The sequence below is a fragment of the Triplophysa dalaica genome, chromosome 5 (assembly GCF_015846415.1).
Source record: "Triplophysa dalaica isolate WHDGS20190420 chromosome 5, ASM1584641v1, whole genome shotgun sequence".
NCBI lineage: Eukaryota > Metazoa > Chordata > Actinopteri > Cypriniformes > Nemacheilidae > Triplophysa > Triplophysa dalaica.
Window position 1 is genome coordinate 11,638,929 of NC_079546.1, and position 15,406 is coordinate 11,654,334.

The window sequence follows — 15,406 nt, forward strand, 5'->3', positions numbered from 1 at the left end:
ACCAAAGCACTTGCTCAGATTGGTCTGTTTGTCGATAAAGACTTTGGCAGACACCACATTTCCAAAAGGCATGAACATCTGTAGGATGTCCTGGTCCCCGAACTCCTGTGGCAGGTGGTAGATGAACAGATTGGCCCCTTCAGGTCCTGCTCCATACACAGGAAACACATGTACACATTTAGCGAACAAACCAGAACTCTGGCCGCGGCACTGAAATACTACGAAGTCATTGAAGGCTTGGGTTTGAACGTACAGTACAGACAGTATCTCCATATGGAAATGTACAAAGACAATAGAGCGTTTCATCGGATATGCGCGTGCGTGCCTGACCCCCAGTTAACTTAATATTTGATTTTATTTATGTTAATATTCATTTGTATTATAATTTTATTGTGTATAATAACTGTACTAAATAAAGTATTTGCTTAAATTTGTTGAATGTTTACTTTGTAACGGGTCCTGTAGTTAGGTCGCATTTAAATAAACCGTTCGGTACATTGACATCTAGCGGTTGAGCTTGGTATCGCATTCAAAATTCAAAATATTGGAGATACAAGTTTAGCAAAGTAACGGTTCTTCTTGGTTTCTTTTGCTTGTCATCAGAAATAATCTACAGGCACTATATTGTTTGTGAAGTTAACTGCACCCCACGAACGCGCGCATACGCAGGAACGTTTGTTTATGTTGCACTTTGAAACCATCTACAAGTAAACCTAAACTACATTGTTGTTTCGTTCAAAGTGTTGCATTTTATGTATTTTGTTTGGTAATGCCAGCAGTCTGATGTTACACGCTGGGGCTCTAGGCTTTAATTGACTAAATCTACATGAATGTCTTGACACGCCGTCATTAAAAAAAGGCAACGCTCGCTGCAAGAACCTAAAAAACAGCGTGAGCTGCCTGTACCACGTTCACAGAGACAACAACTGAAAGATGACGTGAAACAAAAACGCAACCTGTGAGTCTGTGTAGGTCTGTGTTTGCTGTCCTACCCTCTTTCTGGCTTCCCGCAGCGCTCTGTTGCTGCAGTAAGGACTGGCTGTAGAGGGTGGGCAGGGCGGCAGCCGCGTACTGTTGGATCCCTGAGTAGGCCTGCGTGAGAGCGTCCATGGGCCCGGCCGACCCGTTACTCAGGCCCGTGCTGCCCAGCCCGCCGTTCAGAGCCGCCATACCTGAGAGCATGTGAGCAACTTTACATAAAACCCAACAATAAAGAAAAAAGAAGTGCTCTTACTCGTTAGCGTTTGGACTCAGGGAGTGTTTCTACAATACAGCACAAAACACGACACCACACACACTCACACACACAAATCCAACGAAAAAACACAAACGTAGAAAGTACAACACTCGTCGACAGGGTATAATTAAAAACGACATTAAAAACGACGTCAACGCCACTCACGCACACAAACAAACACCAGATAGATAACATACATAATATACCGATCGGTGTATGCAAATGAGGAGCACGGCCTTACACATGCACACTATGTCACAACAGCAGCACGAAACGATCACCACGGCGACCCTCAGACACACAGAAACATCTGACCAGTCACCTCCTTAACCTTACACAGCGGAGATCCACGTTTAATTATCTCATTATTCGCCATCAGCAATCTTGGCTGTGTTAAAGGGGTTTTGGGGAAAACGTTCAACTTCTTTAATAAAATACAAATGCATCCTCGGGTCCATTAAAAGCGAAACCCCTGACTGCGGAAACAGATGCACACGTGCTCCGGGGTGCAACTCCTGTTAGTAAACATATGAGATACATCACCGCAGATATACTCAGAGGAAAGAGGTTTTTGTGGTGCCGACAGCAGGTTTTACTTTGTTCTCAAGATCTTGTTTAGTAACTGTAATGATGACTTTAAAGGGATGGTTCACCGGAAAATAAAAATTCTGTCATTTTGAATTCTTTATAGTCCTTTATAGTACAACCCAACGAACTTTTGAATGCGCTTCCACAAAAAACAATAATTTAAACAAAGTTAGTAAAGATACAGTAGATACTTCGACATCACACCAGTGCAAATCATGCAAGCAATAAGGTATAAAGTCCAAGTTCCTTAACCTTCCGATAAATATCTTACGGGCCTGATTCATAGCATCTATGGCCCTGGGAATAAAACAGTTCCTCATCCTTGAGGTGCGGGCATAACACGTCACATAACGCCTTTCCCTTTTCAAAACCCTTGTGTATATTTCTTTTTGAAACGCACAAGAAGATATTCTGAGAAATGTTGCAATGGTTTTGTCTATACAATGGACGTAAATGGGGGCCAGTGTTGTTTGGTTATCAACATCCTTTAAAATATCTTCTTTTGTGTTCTGCAGAAGAAGGTTTGAAACGACATGAGGCTGAGTAAATGATGAAATAATTTTCAATTTTGGGTAACCTATCCCTTTAACACTATGGCACTATACACTCAAAAAATGGCTGGGATATTTTTTAACCCATACCGCTGGGTTGAGTCCGTTGGGTTGTTTTGTTGGGTTATTTTTCCACATGTTAAACACTTTTTGGGTAGTTTTAGTTTTCAAGGTGTTGGGTTAAACCCGCTGGGTTGTTTCTGCCACTGGGTTATTTGAAGAGTCTCGTGCGCTTACCGCCCTGAAGACGTTGAGTGTACTTCGCAACTTTCAGTTTTATAAAGAACAAAGGGGCAAAGTCACTGGCTGGAGCAATTTAAAGCTACGTTTTTTACATTTTAATTTAATATTTATTGAAATAAGCATAATTTGTAACGTTTTGCAAGGCAACAGTGTCTTAACTAACATAAGTGATATAATTTAGACGACCAGCAACTGTTACCTCAGATCACCATTACAGATAAATTGACATCGCATAGTCCTGTGAAGATGCGCGAAAATGCGAATTAATAAAATTTTAGTGAACCCCATCACATGTAAGCTAAGTTTATGAACTTAAGTGAGAATTTAACAAAATTTGAGTCAAACCGGCGAGTGCCCAACGAGCCCCTCAATCACGGTTCAGGAACGCCTCTCTCGGCGTCCACTCTGGATATTAAGCAGCCAGTCAATTATGTTGCTCCCTCTGTTTTAAACCAAACATTTCAAGGTTTATGCATATGATAAAGAAAGACGAGTGTGGTAGCCTGTATTTAATGAGTTGATTTGCTGCACGTGTGATTTCTTAATGTATTAAGTGGTGTAATTCATAATGTATTATACATAATTTATATGTCTTTAGTTAGTTTTATTAATTGACATTTGTTGCTACATATTGTGTAGAATGTTTATTAGTCATTTATAATGTTATTTATAATGCTTTTTAATGTTTGATATGAAACATTTTTATGTATTATAATTAAACTGTTTCCTTTTAATTATGCAAATCTAAAAATATTGCTGTTACTGGGTGTAAAAGTTGACATTTTTATTAACAATTATTTTTACAGTCAAATAAAAATGTATTTTTTAAAAACAAATGTCAATTGTCTTGATTGACAAAGAAGTACAGAATAAATTAAGAATAACCCAGCAAGAATAACCCAGAATTAAACACATGAATAGTTAAAATGACTACATTTTGTTTTTTTTCAATAAGTGTGCTGGGTTACTTAAACCCAGCATGTGTTCTGTCCAATATTTACCCAGCGCTGGGTTGCCAATTGGGTTGTTTTTAACCCAGCCATAGTTGGCTAGTGCATAGTTGCACCTTTTCTTTGTATTTAAACTTTCTCGACCTTGAATGAATTTATCGACTGTTCAAACACACACTGTTGAATTAAATACAATGTATACCATAACTAAGGTCTATAATTTTGAATTTAGACGGTTGACAATGTTGCCTCAGAATAGCAATCATGAGTTCATTGGACGTTTGTTATCTTGTTGCATTATGTGGATGATTTACGTTCTTAATCTTCTGGTCGCCAACTCTAAACCATAACACTATACCATATTATCAAAATAACCTTAATTACTACAGTACTTAACTGATGAGCTTATAAAATTCCTTCAAATGCTTATCGGAGCTGGATTATCTTACCCTGTTGCAAGTATTTGTCTATGGTGTATTATGTGTATCTGTTTTTTCTCTCCACTTCCCTCATGTTTGCTGTATTTTTCTTCTTAAATCCATTTCGTTACACAGTACTTGTTATATGTGTAATGACAATAAATTGAATCCAAATGTTAGTGCCATTATATAGGATTTGTTATAACTTAATGCTCAAGTGTATGAAATTTAGCATCTAGCGTTGAGGTTATGAATTGCATCCAACGGCTCACTCCACCATTCCCCCATCCCTACCGAAGCTCAGGACTAAGATGTCGTCATGTTTTCGTTTATCTGCCGAAGAAGATAACGTATTTACGAAACGACCAGTTTGTCCATTTCGAGCTACTGTCGAAACAACACCACAAATTCAAAAATTGTATGCTGATAGAAATAGCTAATTCAAAGATACTAACAACATCATCACTTCATTATGTAAGCTCTTAACACACCTCCTTAACACACAACCGTTTTGCTAACCTCAACTAACTTGCTCAGCAATAATCTAATAAAATGATTGCTCCTTCGAGACATCAGTTGACCTCAAAGACACAAATCTGACCTAAGAAGTGGCAGTTTATGATAAAAGCCACTATTACGCACATTGAGAGAACACACGCAAATTGCGCTTTTACGCATTTCACAATGCAACTACGTGTGATTAAGGATTTACCATTGTGTGTGTGTGTGCGTGTGTTTATGAAGACTGATTCATGAGTATTTACTGACTGGCCTTTGGGCTTGACGGCCTGGAAACAATAAATGATGAGCGAAGTGCTTGGACGGTCAGCTCCCTCATTTATCCAGCAATAATTACAATACTGACCTTTTATATTTAATTATACTATACACCCTTTTAAATGAGCATGTGTGTGTGCGCGTAAGAGAGTCATTTAAATGAATTCAAATTGTTCTGTTAGAAAGAGGTTGATTTATAAAACTAGAAACCTGGCTGAAAGGTCACCGGCGAAGGAGATTTCGCCTGTGTGCCTGCACGCTGACATATACACATGCACGGACCGCTATGATCTTTAGCTAGCCTATTCTTAGTAATTACACTCCACAACGCCCATTAGGATAACATTCCTTCAGCGTAACACTAGAAATGGGTGCAGTGTAGTCCTAACTCGATCAAAATTCACATTCCTACGAGAACATACATACATACACACAGAACAAGTAAACAAACAGTAGCGACAAAACAAGTGCACGTCTATAGAAACACCCAGTGAGCAATGGAGTGGTGGTGTGTTAGCATGTGTGTGGAGATGTGGCCGACTGGTGTAAACACAAAAAACTACAAGAGATGGATTTGATCTGATTTGAATGATGAAGCAATTTAACATTCACACTTCAATTCAATATTTTAGCAAGAAATCACTAAAGTTCATTGTGCACATATAGAGTGACCCCAGTAAGTATTCGTACAAAGCCGCAGTGTATGAATGTCATTTCATTGGATAACAAGTATGACATCACAAGTGTCCTTTTCATAGGAAAAATTTGCCAAAAAAGGGTTGTTTGAAATTAGAAAACTGTATTGTTTAGGATTCCAATAGATGCGTTTCTTACATTCTGTCATGGAATAACATTCATACATGAAGCTGGGCCAAGTGTTCAGGGGCTACGCTACACCCAACATTCTCTCATGTAAACCCAGAGAGATGCCCCCACTTTTGTCACCATACTATCAGAGAGTATAAACATCAGTGTAAGTTGTGGTTATGGCTTGTAACTAACGGTACTGTTTATAAGCTAACCGTACTGTTTAGCGTGTTGACAAAATGTTTATATGCTCTCCTACTTGTAAGTCGCTTTGGTTAAAAGCATCTGCCAAATGGATAAATCTAAATGTAATGTGTGCGAGAGTGGGCATCTCTATGAGCAGCAGGCGGCCAGTATGAGGTGATGCTGTATGGTTTGGGATGGAGAGGCTGATGAAGGGTAGTACTCACTGTTGACGCTACCTGCTAGTGCATTTATGTTATTGAGGCCCACGGTGGCCCCGGCCAGACCCTGCAGTGTGCCCAGAGAGCCCAGGGAACCCATGGAACCCATGGAACCCATCGCACCCATGCTAGAGTTAGCCGTGGAACCTGCTGAAGGGAAAGACAGAAAGAGCCGAGAAGAGAGACAGATGGAGAGATGGAAGAGAAAAAGAGACGTTTGAATGTACAGATAAAGTCACAGATGACACTGGAATGGTCAAAGCTCCAATTCGACATGCACAGGCTTTGGTGGGGGTACTCAGGGGGGGAAATGGATGGATGGACGGGTTGGGTAACATCTTGATTATTCGTGATGATTTTGCTGCTGATGTAAAATTGCAACATTGTGAATACTGGCATGATTTTAATACGTTTTTTATTTAGTCATTAAGTTTCCTAATGAGCGTAATTATCATTAGACTAATTTTGATCTCAAACTGTCTGGTTTAATGAATCTCTGATTCAAACTCTAACTTAACTGTTTGTTTGCGTCAGCACTTCAAACAAAAGTCAGCTTGTGGCCGTCTTCATCTATCATAATGTTTTTATTTAAAAAATATATATACAGTACAGTATATAATAATACCATGCAGCCATACCAAGTAGTTTAAAGATATCATTATGCACATTGTTAAGGAAAGTAAAAATTATATAATTTTTTTATAAATGTATAGATTTACAGTTGTTTTGTTCAGAAGTGTTTACCCTGTTACAATATTTAAAAAATACGTAGTTATACCAATATTCATGTACACAAATGTAACAATATAACACATTTTTTAACGTATTTTACTATGTGTATTAAAATATCTTTACACTACTTGGCAGGGATGCACAATATTGAAGAAAAATACTGTAACTTGCTAAAGAATGCAATATACAATATGTTAAATGTTTATGTCTTGAAGTTGTAAATTTAACTATATTCAAATTTGTAAAAAAAAAAATGATGCTATTGCAAACAACAGCGATATGCAAACGTTTAGATAAATTGGACATATAGTGTACCCCTACTATATAATAATGATAATAATAAAACTAATAATTTCCAGTAAATAAATACATTATAATACAATTGCACTGTAAATAAAATCAATATAGGGCACAATGTACTATAGTAATGTGAATCAATTTTTCTTATTGATTTTTAAAGCTATATTTTGACAATTGAACAGTGTCGTTTTATTGTTAATGCAAATGTCTGTAAACTAAGAGATAATGTCCAGAAAATGACCAGTACAATTTAATTCCTTTTTTTAACTGTACACTACTGTAAATAAAGATTTCACTCCGCCCTAAAAGGTTAAGAGATAAAGGGATGTATAGACTGATACAGTAGATGGATATGGAACTTTTTGATTCTGAACGAACATCAGTTAAAATTAGTTTCCGCATAACAAACGAAATAATTATGACAATGAAGATTATAGCAATGGAAATGTTTTTACAAGATCAAAAACTCCCAACAAAGCAGCGCTCAGGACATCAAAGAAAAGCACTTTAAAGAAAATTCAACTTTTCATCCAGAACTTGTGTTTTCTTTGCCACATTTAAACAAATGCAAGTCTGAAAGAAAATCAGCAAAGAGTTGCAAAGCGAGACACAGATTGGTTATCTAACCGTAGATCAATGTGCCACACTTATTTGTGTCTTTTGGTTGTACGTTTCAACAAAGAAGGACTTCCAAAATGAGTGAAGCACAGTCAAAGTCACTACCGGCTTTACACCACACACATCCACACACTCATCCAAACATGATGAACCGGTGAACCCTGATGAATGGACAAGACCAAAACACACAACATGAAGACTGACAAAACATACGGACTATACTACAACGTATGAGGGGGACAACGATGCTATGGTGTTGATGATACCGCTATCGAAGATGATGATGATAGCGTTGGGATTGCCTCTGGTTACCTGGGCTGGCCAGGGCTCCCAGGGACCCTGTGCTGGAGGTCAGGGCGCTAGCGGTGGACGGGCTGGCCGAGCTCTGTGCTGCAGCCGCTGCTGCTGCTAGAGTAGCAAGATTCTGCAACTGCAGAGCATTCATACCTGAAGAAAAAGAAAGTGTCAGTGTGTGGATGTGTGTTTAACTGCGCATGGTAAAATAATGAAGGGAACCACACCTGCACTAAAGGATGCTCATGTGCCGCATGTCTTTCTACAAAATTCAAATCGTGGTGTGTGTCTATGTAAGGGCGAAATTATTTACCTTTGGAGCGAAAAACTCCAAAGGTGACTCTAGATTAGCGCGTTGCATGCGGCGGCCGTGACGCCAGCACGCCGCAGGAAGTGGCGTGTAGCCAAGAAGGACAGAGATTGGAAGTGATACAACAGGAAAATGCAGCATGTGTCGTATATACACGCAATGTATATACTCCATACTACGAGTAAGGACGTACACACAGAGAAACACGTAAACAAGACGCAGGACGTCTGAATTTGGAATGTTTGGAAAGAAGATGGTTTACACTTGGTATTAACATGCAACCTCTATCCGGACGTTGCACATATTAAAGAGACAAGTTTGTGATCAAAATGTTTATCTCATCTGTACTTTTCTGGTGCAGAGGTAGGCAAGAGTGTACTTCTATTCAGATCCTAAGGAAATTTAAACGCAATACAGAAATCGGCCCCATAAACCCCGCCCACTATCATTGTTCAGCCTTCTCTCTGAAGGCTGTCAGAAATAACGAAGGGCATCGGGTGTGGGACGTTGAAAGTTTGCTTTCTCGTCCAAACATTGCACAACTATTCGTTCTCAGTAAATTATATGCACATTTCCCACATCTGGCCACAATTTCGGCCCTATATACTGTATATCAAGGTCAACTAAAGTAAAATCACAAGTGAAAACTGTTTTTGAAAATAATTTACATCTCTGCAGACTTTAAGATATTTGGCGGGAAACAGAGATCCAATCAGATAAAGATGCCACCTCATTATGACATGTGTAAAAATACTGCGTCCTGATTGGCTGGTTATCCGATCCTGCTTGATTCGATAAGCGATTGCATGTTAATGCCAAGTGTAAATGCAGCCATAGAACTGTACAGTCTTGTCAACACCCTGAAAAGCAATGACGCACAGAATCTGGAGCGATTATGATCAAATATTTAGTTTTAACTTCGCAGCGGTGTGTAATTTGGATTGGTCAGACAGTGCTCTGGGGACGCCACGGTTGTCTGCCCTCTCGATCCACTGAGCAAGCAAGAGCAGTGCATTAAGAGTCTAATTAGCACACCACAGAAAGCAATTAGAGGCATTAAATGTATCTCTAATTGTAAAACAAAGTCCAGGGCGTGATACAAAGCGGTGCTGCCGTAACGTGTTACAGATCAAGGTAGGCATGAGGCTCCCATCATGCAGCATCTTTCCAAGTAAAAACTAATTTGTAGAATTCAATTTGGATTGTGAGAGGTGATCTGTATATCAAATGTGCTTGCAAGAGGTGAAAAGAGGGATCCGGGAATCAAACGAATATGATCCTAGTCTATGAGGGCATTGCTTTTGGAGTACCGTGCACCAATGAATCATTCATAACACCAAAAGGGCTTAAAGTCTATTTGGATTCCAGGTTGACTTGAATAGTATTCTAGAAGAAGAAAGCTTGAAAAAGCTGCATTATGTTTTACTTGATAAGAAAGTACAGTGGTGGGAGGTCAAACAGGAAGGCAACGTACGGAAATCGAGGGCTCTTTGACCGCCTTTGTGCTTCTACATAAAGTGGAAAAAGAATCATTTCGAGTTTCTGGCACACGAGTGTAAGAAAATGGGTGCTGAGTATTTGGCACAATGTGAATTCTGTTGTCGAGCAGGGTACTTCTGCGTAAGTGATAGAGACCGATCCATGCGCTGTGTTCACACCATCTCTGCAGACTGAGCAGAGAGAGAGGTGTCAGGAGAGGTGATGTTGGCTCTCGCTGAATGTTCAGCATGTGTAATAGAGCTCCTTATGGCTCATAACTCCACCCACAGCACAGACACAGCAGATGTCAGCTGTATATATCGACTGCCAATCATAGACGGTTGCCAGGTGACAGATGGAGGGGCCCAAAGATTTCACAATTCGACTGAGAAAAGCCTTCAAATCCTGTTGAGTTTGAGAGCTCCTGTCGGGTTGAACTTCAAGTAGCGTGCACGTACACACTATATGCAGACTCTTATGTTTCTTCGGTCCTATTGGGCAAGAATCTGGATTGAGATCTGAAGACTGTGCACAATGGACTTTTGTTTTATTTTTTGGCTTTGTTGCACTTTGATGGAGACCGTGGAACAGGAATGGAATACTCTTCTGGAGCTTCTGGAGCATGGGGATGGTTATTTTACCCTGTTAAGTCTTTTTAAATAGAAATCTGGACCTAATTGATAGCTTTCAAATCTTGTTTTTGCGTTCCATTCATTCAGGTATGGAACAACCTGACTGCAAGATCTGAAATGTCACCACATTTCAATAATGTCAGATGGAGCAACAGGAGTGTGAATAAATGAAGACTTAAAATTTAAATGTCTTATAATTCTGTATATAATCTGCATCTATAACAAGCAACCACAGCGTCCACCATTCTTGGGCAACTGGCATTCATTTCCGCAAATAAACTGTTTGATTAAACAGCTAAAACTAAGCTGTTTTCACCCAATATATTCCTTTAAAGAATGAGGTCCAGGAAATGAATTCAATTGTTATGTTAATGTGAGAATTTCTCGCTCTTTAATTGTGAGGTGGCAGCTGCCACTGGTTTGGCTTGTTGCGGACCTGACTCTTGCTGAGAGGCTGTCACAGATGCAAGGCTGAACTTAAACAAGATCTTCCAGAACTCTCTTTATAATGATAAACAAAAAAAAACCACAGTCCTGCTTGCCCTCTCCACGAGAGCCTACATTAATGAGGAAGCCACTCTCTGGTGGGCAAAACTGCTGTCCTGGGGGAAGGCTTTAGGAGATAAAGGCACTCATCCTACACACACTATAAGCCATTTTGGATGCTAATACGTTCTCTGTCTTTCATCCTTAGCAGCTGCAATTAGGCGGGAGCGTGTGCTATAAATATTTCACTTTCCTTGAAGACCTGGCAGCTTGAAAAACAGACCACAATTAAGACCTGACAACAACAGAGATGCACACAGGGAACGTTACGGAAAAGACAGTAAAAAGAGAAAGCAAACTAACCAACTAGGAATAAAGAAATGAGCGCGTATAGGCAGAAGCCCACTGGCTGATTTTGAAAACACTAATCATATTTCGGAGTGCTAAACCAACTCAGCATGAAGAAATAATAACATGTCATGTTGCTTCCATGAGACAACCATCTCATGTTGCTTTATTCTCTATGGGTTCTTGGTAAATTTGACAGAATCCACGACACGGACAAATTGTGATAAGTACACTCTTCAGATAAAGGCCGTTTTGCTTCGTCTGTTGCTTGAGTGTTGGCAAAGTGAAAATGTAAAAAGCTGAAGACAGGTAACCGTTGATGGGTCAAATCGTTATGATCTGGTCACTGACAATCCTCACAGAGGATGTGATTTGAAGATGAGACAAACTCTTCTTTCAAGGAACAAAAGAAGCTTTGACATACAGCAGAATAGCTGTGGAAATAATGGATTTTATTCACATTGTCAAGTCTCAGTTCATCTTCACATTTTGACACACAATCACACATACTCTTACAGACAAACAGGCGCTTCCAACTGTGCTAGACACTGTAACGTCCAACGACTCTGTAGAGTGTTGAAACAAAATTTTGAGACAGAAACTCCTGGTTCTGATATTTAGGTTAAGATCTGTTGAACAGCATTTGTTACGTCATCCAGAGCTTGGTTGAATGGTTTAGTAGAGGAATGGGAGTTTAGTTAAGGAGCTACAATGGGGCAAGTTGGGTTAACACAAATCTGAGATCAGTATCTCACCTGCCATTTGTTGAATACCACTGAACGCTCCTAGGTTACTGGAGGTGGTTGCTTGTTGGAGCAGCTGGGAGAAACAAAGTGAGAAAAACAACATTAAGTCACAATCATCATTATACTTGGGTTTATGATAATAGCATCTAAGTAGAATGTTTCAATGAGGTAGTGTTAGATACATTTAGATGAGGCAGTGTTGATTTTTATCTTTTCAAGTTTTATGTATTCAATAAGGCAGTTTGTCAACAGTAAAGCAACACAAAAGCTTTTCTAAAATGGTATTACCTAAGGGTGTACCTCAAGTAACAGGACGAGGCCCGCTTTAATTTTGAGATTACCAAAATATTTGAGAGTAACAAACTTAAATTCAAATAAAATCACAGCCAATTAGGACATAATTGATATTTAATGTAAAGGTATAAAGATGGGACTGTGCGTAACTTAGTTTGACTGCACAGATGGTTAGGAGAAAATTAAAAACATTTCATTTATTTTGTTAACAGAGAAAAGATCCTGTATCATGAATTGCCTAGTTAGGACTTGAGAATCATTATGAAACTTAACAACTTTTAATATTTCATGAAACAAAAAATATTGCCTAATGTAATCTGTTCCGAAAAAAACAATTATTTGTGAGCACTCGACCAACAAAACATAATGCTCATAGTAAAAGTGATGATAATACTAAACTTAAAATGATTATGAAAATCCTGAAAGGCACTTCTAGGTATGACTTAAATATGTGCCTGTGAAAACTTTCATGCAAAGAGTCGCCTGTGAGTTTCGCTGGCACTGTGTTGCTGGGCTGGGCAGTTTCTGCACATGAAAGGGGGTGGACAATGGACTCTAAATGACACTAGAGATTAGGATTACATTGAACTAGACCATCATAAATTATAAAAAGCTAGAAGCTAACCTCAATATGACAGAGAAATGGATACATCTATTGGAAAGAGGAAAAATGCAAGGGAAAATGATCTGTCCCAATGCTCATGTCCTTATGGACAAACTCTAAAGTAAATGAGTTAAATGTCACCATCAGGTTGTATCCTTTATATTCAGGAGAACGAAGACATGGGTGCACGAAATGGACTTCCTAAGCACTATGTATTATTTATTACTTATGTGATAACTTTAATAAACATGAGTGGATACATTTGTTGATTTGTGAACGGCAGATCCAACCATCACTATTTCGAGTAAAGGGACCGGTTTCGATCGAGGAAAGATCAAAGTTCTAAAGGATGAGAGGTTGGAAAGGGCTACAATTGGCTCAGAGAGGGCGAGAGAAAGGTTGTGGTCTGCACTAAGATAGGGATGGGGGCGGAGACAGTGACTGACTGCGGCGGCCGCGCTGGCTGTGCTGCTGGTGGGCGTGGCTGCGTGGGTGTGTCCTCTTACTGCCAGATACTGTGGGGTGAGGCCGGTCAGCCCAGTGAGACTGCCCCATGCAGACGCGCTGTTCAACTGCTGCATCTGCTGTGCCAACTGCTGCTGGAGCCGCCGTTGTTCCTTATCCTTCTGTGTGTCTGCAAACTTCACCACCATTGGGGAGGAGCAGCCCTGCATGAACAGAATGAAAGTGCCAGGGAGAAAGCGTTAAAAAAGAGAAAGCTAAGCATCTAGAAGAGCAATGATCGTGTGCGGTGGTACTGCATAAACTGATAATGGTACACAAGCGCGCACACACACCGGTTAAAGCGACGGGAGTTCTTGGTGAAATGAGAGCTGTGTGCTGTGCCTGTGTGGCTGATTTTATTTCCCAGGAAAGCGATTTCCTGCTTTATAAAACTATTTCATCATCTGCCTGAGAGAGCGAGCAAGATCTCCCACCCCTTGGCCCACACTGCACCCTACAGACCTGCTGCGTTTCTGATAATCTCTCATGCTTTCTCTATCTTGCACAAAACGGGGCAAACATCTCAGGCTGGACCTGTGATGCTTATTTAGCGGAACCCTGAGGGTCAGTGCCAAATAACAGAAGGGCCTGTGCTAGTTCTTGAAGTGTTAGTCCACCCAATTTTTTTATTGTTTACCATTGTGCCTCTCAAAAATGCTATTTTTAATGCTTTTACATTTTATGAAATTAGATCGAAATACAACTGGATGTGTTTTTAAGTTAAATAAATAAATTAAAATAATTTAAACGCTGGTTCATATAAAAGTAACGTAAATACGTAATAATTGAGGAATGGGCATTTTAACTGTCATCAAAGTCATTCCTTAAATTTATTTAGATTTATTTTTTTGGTTGAAACATGACCTGGACTTGACTGGTTTACTGAGATTCAGCCAAACAGTAGTCTGTAATTGTGCATTATATTTCAAGTTTTCTGCTGCCATACAATAGCTGCTAGAAATCTCTCACACATAAGCACATCATCGGATGTTAAAATGTAAGAATGTCAATGAAATTCAGTTGAGAATGAAACATCATTACATGTATTAATATTAAAGCTGTTCCTCAGGCAACCGAAACGAACGCAGGGCGCCCATATGGTGTCACGAGAGGACGAAAGACAGAGACAACTGCTTCAAGGCAATTATTCTAAATGTCTGTCTCTTGTCTCTACCTTACAGGTGCTGATTCACTCAGATAAATCACTCGACCGCTTTTATTGTCTGCGCTCTGCTACACAGAGTAACAAGATGAAAGATCACAGACCCTCTGTAAAAGCCAATGTGTGTGAGGGAGAACGTTTGCTTTTCTCGGAGGTGGAGCGCCTCGCATCCAACCGAAGATTTCTTCGGTGTTCCCTCCATTCTGAGAGCTGATTTTCTTATTTCTGCTCTCAGACGGATAGGAGGTAAAAATAAAACTTGTGAGGAAAAAAATGAGATTCAACTCAGGCTGTCATTCGAGTGCTGCCATCTCCGAGCTAGCATCTCGAGAGACCTAAAAATCTCATTACTCACTCTCTGTGTTTCAGTCTTTTTTCAGACACACTCACACACTCTCTCTTCAGGCTAACACATAAGCATTTGAACCTAAAGAGTATGTTTTAAAATCAGGCATTGCTTCATGGTGAATTACAAGGGAACATAACAAGTCCAGGTCAATATACATATTTTTATTATTATTAGATATTTTTATTTATGTAACTTATATTCTGTGAAAGTCCAAAAATCTAAAACATTAATCTAAACATTGTTTATTTTTTACATTTAAATGACCATATATAAAACCTAATTAATATTTATGTTATATTTAACTATTTTATTAACAATACATTACAGGTACATATTAAATCTTTACATTTACGTGCTGACAGTGCTTATAAAAATACGAAGTAGACAAGTGTGACAAGGAGAGCGGGACGAGAGCTGTGAGGAAACGGTGCGAGGCCGGTGCGCGTCGCCTCGGTCTCGCATCTCTCACGGAGGAGCTCGGAAGCATAAAAGGAGGAGCGACAGCAGTGAAGGACGAGAGAGAACCAGGCCTGGATTTTATGTTATTTTTCATTATGTTTGTGTGGCCGTCA

At 39.5% G+C, this 15,406-nt stretch overlaps 1 protein-coding gene across 28 annotated transcripts in view; it reads right to left on the reverse strand.

Annotated features, from left to right (window-relative positions):
* The window catches only part of celf2 (cugbp, Elav-like family member 2), a 140,572-nt gene that overhangs the window by 8,096 nt on the left and 117,070 nt on the right, over nt 1-15,406 (reverse strand). For 4 of the 28 annotated variants that reach the window (XM_056749271.1, XM_056749267.1, XM_056749276.1 and 1 more), the window contains 6 exons: nt 13,266-13,487; nt 11,931-11,994; nt 7,939-8,073; nt 5,983-6,126; nt 957-1,190; nt 3-146 (listed from right to left, as the gene is read on the reverse strand). In XM_056749271.1, the coding sequence (XP_056605249.1) occupies nt 3-146; nt 957-1,190; nt 5,983-6,126; nt 7,939-8,073; nt 11,931-11,994; nt 13,266-13,487 (943 nt within the window). The remainder of the gene's footprint in view (nt 1-2; nt 147-956; nt 1,191-5,982; nt 6,127-7,938; nt 8,074-11,930; nt 11,995-13,265; nt 13,488-15,406) is intronic. The other 24 variants (XM_056749297.1, XM_056749284.1, XM_056749283.1 and 21 more) reach the window with 21 other exon arrangements.